This window comes from Elephas maximus, chromosome 11, assembly GCF_024166365.1.
Source record: "Elephas maximus indicus isolate mEleMax1 chromosome 11, mEleMax1 primary haplotype, whole genome shotgun sequence".
NCBI lineage: Eukaryota > Metazoa > Chordata > Mammalia > Proboscidea > Elephantidae > Elephas > Elephas maximus.
In genome coordinates this window covers 70727204-70736751 of record NC_064829.1, presented here as the reverse complement: position 1 = coordinate 70736751, position 9548 = coordinate 70727204, and the positions used below count along the sequence as shown (strand labels likewise).

Here is a 9548-nt window from a genome sequence, read left to right as displayed (position 1 = left end):
CTTGACTCGTTTTCAAGTGTTTTTTTTCAGCCTTGTCTTAGTTATCTAGTGCTGCCATAACAGAAATACCACAAGTGGATGGCTTTAACAAAGAGAAATTTATTTTCTCACAGTCTAGTAGGTTACAAGTCTAAATTCAGGGTGTCAGCTCCAGGGCAAGGCTTTCTCCCTCTGTCACCTCTGGAGGAAGGTCCTTGTCCTCAATCTTTCCCTGGTTGAGGAGCTTCTCAGGCTCAGGGACCCCGTGTCCAAAGAATGCACTCTGCTCCTGGTGCTGCTTTCTTGGTGATATGAGGTCCCCAACTCTCTGCTTGCTTCCCTTTCATCTCTTGAGAGATAAAAGGCGGTGCAGGCCACACCCCAGGGAAACTCCCTTTACCTTGGATCAGGGAGGTGACCTGAGTGAGGATGGTGTTACAATCCCACCCCAATCCTCTCAACATAAAATTACAATCACAAAATGGAGGACAACCATACAATACTAGGAATCATGGCCTAACCAAGTTGATATACACATTTTGGGGGGGACATAATTCAATCTATGACAAGCCTTCTCCTCCATTTTTAACTGTGTCCCAGCTACTTTGACTCTCCATACCTGAAGGGCACCCCCTGTCTGTAAACAGCCACCTTGCCAGTATATACCCCCATGGAGTCTGGACTCAGAGCCTTGCTCAAGAGGAGCAAGTGCCTTTCCTTCCCCAGTTCAGGAGTGGAGGAGATGGTAGGGTGGGGGGCGGGGGGAAGCCCAGCGAGGCAAACACACATGGCCTCTGAGTCCATGTGAAAGACTCTGATCTGTATGCCAAGAGCCATGGGGAGCCATGGATTTTCAAGCAAAGGGTGATGTGATTAGATTTGAGTTTTATATTTTCAAGAGTACATGCTCTTGGGAGGGGTTGTGGTCAAATTGATGATGTCTTGATTCCTCTTTTCCCACTTTCCCCATCATCTGTCCATCTCTTTCAAGGTCTGCATCGCTAGCTAAAAGTAAAAATACAGCCACACCTCTTGTATTTTTTCTAGTAATTGCTGGGGCCCTGCACATGTGTAATTACTCACATTTGAAACCTCTCCCTCCAGTTATCCAAGAACCCTAAGGTCTTACTCAGTCCCAAGGGGCCACATGCTCCTTCCAAACACTTCAGAGAGGATGAGAAAAGCTAGTTAGCTCAGTGCCCCACTCCTGTCATAGCCTAGTCCCATTGGGACCAGTGTGAGAGTCAAAATATGTTGGGCTGTTCCTGCATATGCAGACACCACTACACAGTTATTGGAATGGAGAAAATAAAAACAACAACAAAAATTGATAGTACCCATTTTGAGGATGCAAAGCAATTAGAACTTTCATTCATTGTTGGTGAGAATGCAAAATGGTACAGCCACTTTGGAAGAGCAGTTTTGCCGTTGCTTATAAAGTTAAACATGTATTTACCATATGACTCCACAATCCCACTCCTGGGTATTTACTCAATAGAAATGAAAACACATGTTCACACAATTTTTGATAGTGGCTTTAATTATAATAGCCCCAAACTAGAAAGAACCCAAATGTTGGTAAATAGATGAACTGTGGTACATCCATACAACGGAATACTACTCAGCAATAAAAAGGAACTAACTACTGATATACACAAAAACTTAGCTGGATCTCAAGGGCATTATGCTCAAAGAAGCTGAACTTAAATAGCTATCTACTGTATGATTCCATGTACATGCCATTCTGGAAAAGGCAAAACTCTAGGGACAGAGAACAGATTAGTGGTTGCCAGGGGTTGGGGGCAGGGAGAAGGGACGTATCACAAAAGGAAACAAGGAAACTATCTGAGATGCTAGAAATAGTCTGTGTCTTCATGGTGGTGGCGGTATTTACACAACTACACATCTTTGTCAAAGCTCATAAAACTGTATACCTAAAAAGGGTATTATCTTACTGTATATAAATTATAAACTCAATAAACATGATGTAAAATACTATAATGTTTATTTTGTCACTGATATGGTAAAGCTCCATCTAAGAGCTTTAAATGCATTAGTTCATGGTTTCTTTGCCACTGGAATATTCAGGCTACAGAGTCAATAAAGATGAATTTGCTTTTCTATTCTAGGGTAAGAAGTTTTACTGTCTAAATTTAAGGAATGCTCTAAGAGTCTCATCATAAGAATACTGGTGACTTTAATGTCCAGGCAGTCTTTTCTGGGCTATACCTGCTCATTAGAAATGAAGAGCCCCATCACAGTGAAAGCTTTTACTCAACTCCAGTCCCCTCCTGAAAAGACCTGATCTATGCTGTCACTTCCTCCCAGCTGGTGGACAATTTGTTATTCTTCTCAAACTGGGAGAGGCACCAGGACACTAAATGAGAGAAAACTTAACACAGCCCGTCAACCTACACATCCCCAGTATCCTTCACTTTCCCCCAAATGTCAGGGGCTCCTCCCAAGGGTTCGCTACTGCCACCTCCATTTTTTTTTTTTTAGGTTATTCAATAGGAGTTTATTATTTTATGATTGTGTATGAGTATACATCTATATACAGGTACATTTTTATGCATTGTCCTAGAATGGGATGGCTCAAACAGCACCTATTCATGTCTCCTCCATGGTGCTCATTTTAATCATGTTGGTTTTTCAAGGCACAGTGTTAAAAGGTTATATTGGGCAGGTCTACTCCCCCTGGTGTGTGACATCAGCACAGATGATAACTTTGGGTTATTCACCAGAGTCTTGTCAAGTGCCTGTGGAAAAGGAGTGCCCCTTGGACCTCGTTTCAAAGGGTAACAAGGTGCCCTAGGTGGGTAGCAGCCTTAGGTATTAGTTATGTGGTTTGACACAGGAAAGGAACATGAGGTCTGGAGATTGCTTCTGTGTCCAGGAATGGAAAGGTCTCCACCCACTGGACATGGGTAGAAAGGTGTAAGAAACAGAGAGGGAAAGTGGCGTACAACAGTCGGGTTTCTACTACTGGTATCTTCTAGGATTCTGCTGGTGTTTGGTTGTTCATTGTCCCATTTAATCCTCGAACCAGCCCTATGAACTAAATCTTCAATTTACAGATGTGGAAAATAGACTAAGAAGTGAAGCAACCGCACAAGGCAAGTCAGTAGGCGGCAGGTCCAAGTTTTGAACCCAGGTCTGATCATGACACTTCTGCTTGTTCCATTACACAGGGGAACAGGGTCACTCTACCAGCCCCCTGTGGCCAGAATGAAGTTACTGTAAGACACCTGAGTCTGTAATTTTAATTTTCTATTTGTAATCTTATTCTAAAATGAAGATTATCTGAAGGTGTCCTTGTATGTCAGTTTTACCAGAGGGAATCGAGGAAGGACGTGTCACCAAGCATGGGTTTCCAGCTCATCCTGGGGTCAAGATAACTGTGGAGTGGGGAGGTGGAGTGAGAGGGAGAACGCCAGAATCACAAGGACCACAACAAACTACGGGGGCACAGGGCTACAGGGGGAAAAGTCAGATGTCACTCAGGTGTCTGCGCCATCTGGAAATGTATTCAGTGTGCCTCCCTGTTCAAACCTGGGGGACATGGGGCTGTTTTCTCAAGGGATGCAGTTCTTTATTGCGGGCTGCTGAGGGAGTGTCAGACCAGGGTCGTCAGTGGATCGTGGGTCCTTCCTGCAGCTCTGGGCTGGGCTTCAATGACCCACTGAGACTCTGCCTGTGTCTACCGTTGGCCCCACAACTGACCAATTTGAGGTCCCCACCTTCTTTTTGGCAAGGCTTTAGTACCAGTTGCAAGAAATCTGGTCACCAGCACAGTCGATGAGAGACCATGTGGAGAAAGCCCAGTTGTAGCCCAGCCAACCAGCCAGCCAACTGCACATGTGTGAGTAAGCCCAGCTGGGCTCAGCCCAGGCCTGAAAAACCACCCAATTTGAGCCAAATCACAGTACTGTGACCTAAATAAATGGTTTGGTGAGGTTTGTTCTGCAAGAGCTCCCCACCCCCACTATATTAAAGTTCCAATACATCACATTTCATACTGCTCTTTGAACTTGCAGGTTGTTGTTGTTAGTAGCCATCAATTCCAACTCACGGCAACCCCATGTGTTCAGAGTAGAACTGCTCCATAAGGTTTTCAAGACTGTGACCTTTTGGAAACAGATCACCAGACCTGTCAGCCACGGCGCCTCTGGCAGTTTGAACTGCTAAGCTTTTGGCTAACAGTCGAGCACTTAACCGTTTGCATCATCCAGGGACTCCTAACTTGCAGGTAGAGAGAGAAATGAATTCTTCCTTCTCCTGGTAGCTGAATTAAATGTGGTTTGGAAATACTAGACCCCATTTTCATTTCAATTCTTTCACTAAGTAGTCAGGCTGCATTTTAAAGAATTTTGTTATAAGATCAGCAGTAGACATATCATTGAAGCAAGGTATTTTATGTGCCAACACTTGTGGCAATACCAATAAGACACAATATATCCAATGTTTGACACCACATACCATAGAGATCAGGAATAATTCTGATCATTATTTTATAAAGAGTCCTATTTTAGCAAGCCATAAAGAAACCTTTTATGATCAAATATAAATTTAATAATCTCGTCATCACTTCTCCCAAACATTTTTCATTATTACCTTCATTTCATTCTGTTTACATTTGTTACAGACATCTTTATAACACACAGAGACAGCTATTCATATCCTATCATTTAATTATTTTTGGATCAATATAGAATTAGTAGGGATCACTGTGGAAAAGAATGCTACCTTCGTCTGAAAGTAGATTCTTATATATTTATATAAACCAAAAAAAACCCCACCAAACCTGTTGCTGTTAATTCCGACTCACAGCGGCCCTACAGGACAGAGTAGAACTGCTCTGTTGAGTTTCCAAGGAGCAGCTGGTGAATTCCAACTGCTGACCTTTTGGTTAGCAGACAAGCTCTTAACCCCTGTGCCACCAGGACTCCATTTACTTATATAGCAACTTTTATTTAAGGAGCTCAAAGTACTTTCTTAGCATTCACTCTAGCATCCTTTTGATATCTCTGGGTATCGGCACTGGTAAAAATTATCATTACTGCCTTTTTTAGGAAAAAAAAAAAGCACAGAAAAACAAAGTGTTATCCTGTAGATAAACAGAATGATAAAGGTAAAGTATCATCATCAGTGAGATGATGATGGTGTCACAGTAGAAACTTGGGTTTTTAGCTCAGCATTCTACTTTTTTGTACTACATTTTAATATATTCCACATGGTTTCTTCCATTTTTAACATATCTCTTTGGATGGACGTTAACTAAAAGGGCAGAAAACACAGTAAATTCCTACCAACTGATCATCCTGGCAATGCAGTTATTGCCTGCAGATTTTTTATGCCAGCTAAGGAGCCCCGAAATTATAGAGCTGACCTCTGCTTCTCCATTAAAAATCTCATTGATCATTATCATCTCAGCATTTTCAGAACTGCAACCAGTAGGGAGAAACCAATGATCAATGATTAATGAATGAAGGTGGGCATTTGCGACCACTAAAAGTCATGGACAGTGACCATGAGTAGCACTCTTATAACCTACCAGATCCACAATATTAATTTTAATTAGATTAGGTATTTTAACTTTTCTCCAGAGTATTTGAGGACAAACACTCAATGGCCACAACAGGTGAAACAACCCCCAAGGCTCCTTTCCATCTGACTCACACTCTACGCTTCCTCACGAGAAGACTGAGGACAAGAGACAAGCACCTCTAGGGTAAGTTTTCTCATATTTACAATAATGAAGATATGCTTTTTAATTTACATGCACTGGAAAACAGCAATGACGTTTTCCACTTCTGCAAGGCTGAATCACAGACACACAATTATTTAGAAAGAAAAAAGGGCCAACTGTCTGAACACAATTATGCCATTCTTAGCTAGGAAGAGAAAATGTAAATAAATACTTCGACTTTATTCTTTGTTGTTTGAACTTCCCTGGCACCTCCTTTTCATTTTGTGTCCAGACTATACCCATGTCCTAATAATACGTGATGTCTTTTCCAGAAAGACATCAAGAATAAGATCGCCAAGCTGCAGCAATGTGAAGTCTCGGAGATTTTAACAAAGTACTCAATTGCCTCTGCCAGAATGAATAAATAAATTCATCCCCTTTCAAACTTTCTCTTGGGACAGTGTAGAGGAAGAAGGACACACACTGCATCTTAGCTCTGCTTAAGGATCCACACAAACTTAAAACATTCAGGGACAAAAATGGGGTTTCCCTTTTTCCTTCTTTTTAGAAAAATGAGAACACAGCAAAATTTTCCAAAAATAAACACCCCTCCTTCCAGGTTTTCACATTTCTAACCTTTTCTCAAAAGTGCCTAGTAAACACACACACTTTGGAAAGCCATTAGCAAAACATAGGCACCTAACTGTGTACAAAGAAAGCATTAAAGAAGACTGACACCTCTCAGAAGAACATTCATGAAAACCCTTTAACAGTCAAAAGAGAGGGAGTGGGGGGGGTGGGGTAGGGCGGGGGAAGGATCAAGAAAAAGGTTCTGAGAGAAAGTGAGATACAAATATACAAAAACGATACAGATCCAAATAGAACAGGACAGTTATAAAAACAGATGTCATTCCTTCTGGAGCCAGTAAGGCTGGATGAACTCCGAAAACTATTGTCCTGAGATAAGCTTTAAACTTTAAACCTTAAATCAAAACTATCCCTTGAAGTCTTCTTTGAGCCAAAAAATATTTTATGGCTGCCTTGAGCAATGTGCTCTTTTAAAGAATTATCTATGTGTTCAAATTGAAAACAGGAACTCGAAAGGTTAGATGAGACCCTCAGGGGGCAGTGACTTTAAGTCAATGGTGGTGGAACAATTTGGAGAAAGAGGTGAGAATGTTTGCACAACTTGAAGAATGTAATCAATGTCACTGAGTTGTACACACAGAAATTACTGGTATATGGCTGTGTATATTTTCACCAACCCTCCTCTCCCCCGCCCAAAAAAAGATGTCATAAAGAGACAAATTATTGATGAATGACATTGGGGGTCGAGAGAGAAAAATCGTAAGTAAAATGTGGACCACCAAAGAGAAATATGTACCTGTGTCATTAATGGATACCTGCTTATGGATATCAAACCCACGACTGTCCAGTCCATTCCGACTCCTAGTGACCCTATAGGACAGAGCAGAACTGCCACATAGGGTTTCCAAGGCTGTAAATCTCTACAGAAGCAGACTGCTACATCTTTCTCCCAGTTATGAGTATTTAGTAATAATAAATTCACTTTTTTAAAAAAGGAATTGTTTCTATGAAGAGAAAAGTGAGTAAAGAATGTCATATAATTTTGCATAAAGGTACCGGGTAAACGGGATAAAGGCAGCATATCTGGAACCAGCCAAATGGAAACTGGTGCAAGGTTTCAAGAGGAAGGAAAAGGCACCGCTCTGGGAATTCTGACTCCACACCGCGATATCCATGAGTCAGGCGGCCCAATGCAGGTTCGAGCCCACCCACCCCACCTGTCCGTCTGTCCTGTAAGCCGGGTGGCACCTCGGCCTGCGTCACATGCTTATTTGCACTGGACACGGGGATGGCCAGCTGAGGGGCCCTGGAGTCATGAAGCTCCACTTTAGGCTCCGAGAGCCCGCAGGTGGGAAAGCTGGGCTCTGGGTGATGTGCTGCTCCCAGGCCTCAGGGCCGCCGCGGGCTGCGGGGTGTCACCAAGTCCTGGCACCAGTGCGGCCCATCCGCCCCGCCCGCAGCGGGCAGACGGCTCAGCGCCAGGCCCGCGGCGCTCGGCACGCCTGGGGGCCCTGCTCTTGCACCGGGGGCGGCACGGTCTGGTCGGGCCCGCCCTGCGCCAGCTCCTCGTCCTCGCTCTTATCAGCCAGGCGCGCGCCGCTGCCCGCAAAGGTGTCACAGCGGCGGGCGCTCTCCTCCTGCACCGGGCGGCCCGCCGGCTCCCCTGGCTCCCCGCCACCGCTGCCCGCCGCGCCCTCCTGCGACGTCTGGCTGACGTAGACCACGATGATGTCGCCCTTGAAATTCATGACCTGCCCGCTGGAAATGAACGTGGAGTTACTGTTTCCAGTCACATTTCCTACAGGGGAGGGGGAGAGAGAGAACATGGAGAGGGTGATTCAGCGCTTCCCGTGAGAACCAAGTCTTGTGAGAGGAACGTTTCCTGCCGAGAGAGGGGCAATGGTGTCCAGGCCTCTTACAGAGGGACAGAGAGAGAGCTCACTATGCTCTGGTCAAACGCACCAGGAAGGGAGGCCAAGGCTGCAAAGGGAGGCTTGTGGCCTGATGGTGCTGAGCGGCTGGCCTCAGTGGAGCCTCCTCTCTGACTAGTCTCTTTCACATCAGAGGCCTTTATCACCCTGGGTGCCTTCTCAAACCACCCCTCTTCCAGGAAGGTCCCTAACAGAGCTCAGTCCTGGGGGTTCATGAGGCCAAGGGGCTCAGTATTAAGCAGAGGCTAATAACTTTGCAAGTGGTTACACACTAGCTACTAACTGAAAGGTTGTAGGTTCCAGTACACCCAGAGGCTACTGGAAACAAAGACCTAGCGACACACTTCTGAAACACAACAGCCACTGAAAAACCTGACGGAGTGCAGTTCTACTCTGAAAACACATGGGGTCACCATGAGCCAGAACCGACTCAAGGGGAACTGGTACAATACATTTCCTTACCAGATTTTTTTAACTCCTGGAAAAGATATTCAAAAGCTAAAATGAGGGAAGAAATATCCTATAAATCATTCCTTCCTTCTTATTCCTGAGGGGTGTTTTGTCCTAGGGATGCTATAATTTCGTTGTCGGTGACTGGATTTAGCCAGTCTTAATAGGTCTTTTAAAAAACAAAAAGATTGACAAATGTTAGGAAGCCTGCTACCTTTTAGTATTCTTCTTCTACCTTAAAGATAATGCTCCAGAAATTTCTCTGGCTAAAATAAGTGCCACAAACCAAGCAAATCCAGAATGTCCCGACACTTCGCATCACAAACAGAATCTTCTCATCTGACCAGATGATGTGACCATGTTTATTTCAAAATGGCTCCTCACTGTTCACCTTCTTCATCTTTTTTCTTCTCTATGGCAGCCCAGTTTAATAATCATTTATACAAATAAAATTAAGTTTCTGTCACCAGTCCACACAGAGATTTTCCCCAGATCTGGAAGACATGTTTTGGATGATCTTACTGAAATGCCAACAGGCATATAGGAAATTTCCTTTGGGGAACCTCCCCCAACCCCAGGTACCTCCAGAGAAGTGAAAACTGAGGCACAGTGAGAAGCCTGTGTAAACACAGGGATTTTAAATGTGAGCAACAAATCAAAAGTCACAGGGGGAGATCTGTGACTCATATTCTTCCTTCCATAGGCAGGTGTATGGAGTATTCTCCACCAAGGAAGTAATAATCCCCTAAGCAACACGCAGGAGGCCAGCTAGTATTTTCATTTACCAACTAACGAAGCTGACCCCCACTCTCCATTCCCTCTAAAATATACTGGCAGGTGCCTATAACATATGGTGTACTTTTTAAGCTAGGAGTCTATTCTCCAGTATGTCTTAACTCTTCTGCTCCCAC

The 9548-nt window shown here is 44.0% G+C and overlaps 1 protein-coding gene across 6 annotated transcripts in view; it reads right to left on the bottom strand.

Annotated features, from left to right (window-relative positions):
• Positions 1-1457: 1457 nt before the first annotated feature.
• TNFRSF11A (TNF receptor superfamily member 11a) overlaps positions 1458-9548 on the bottom strand; it is a 67521-nt gene continuing 59430 nt past the window's right edge. For all 6 annotated transcript variants that reach the window (XM_049902146.1, XM_049902147.1, XM_049902149.1 and 3 more), the window contains one exon: positions 1458-8054. In XM_049902146.1, the coding sequence (XP_049758103.1) occupies positions 7729-8054 (326 nt within the window). In that variant the 3' untranslated portion in view covers positions 1458-7728. The remainder of the gene's footprint in view (positions 8055-9548) is intronic.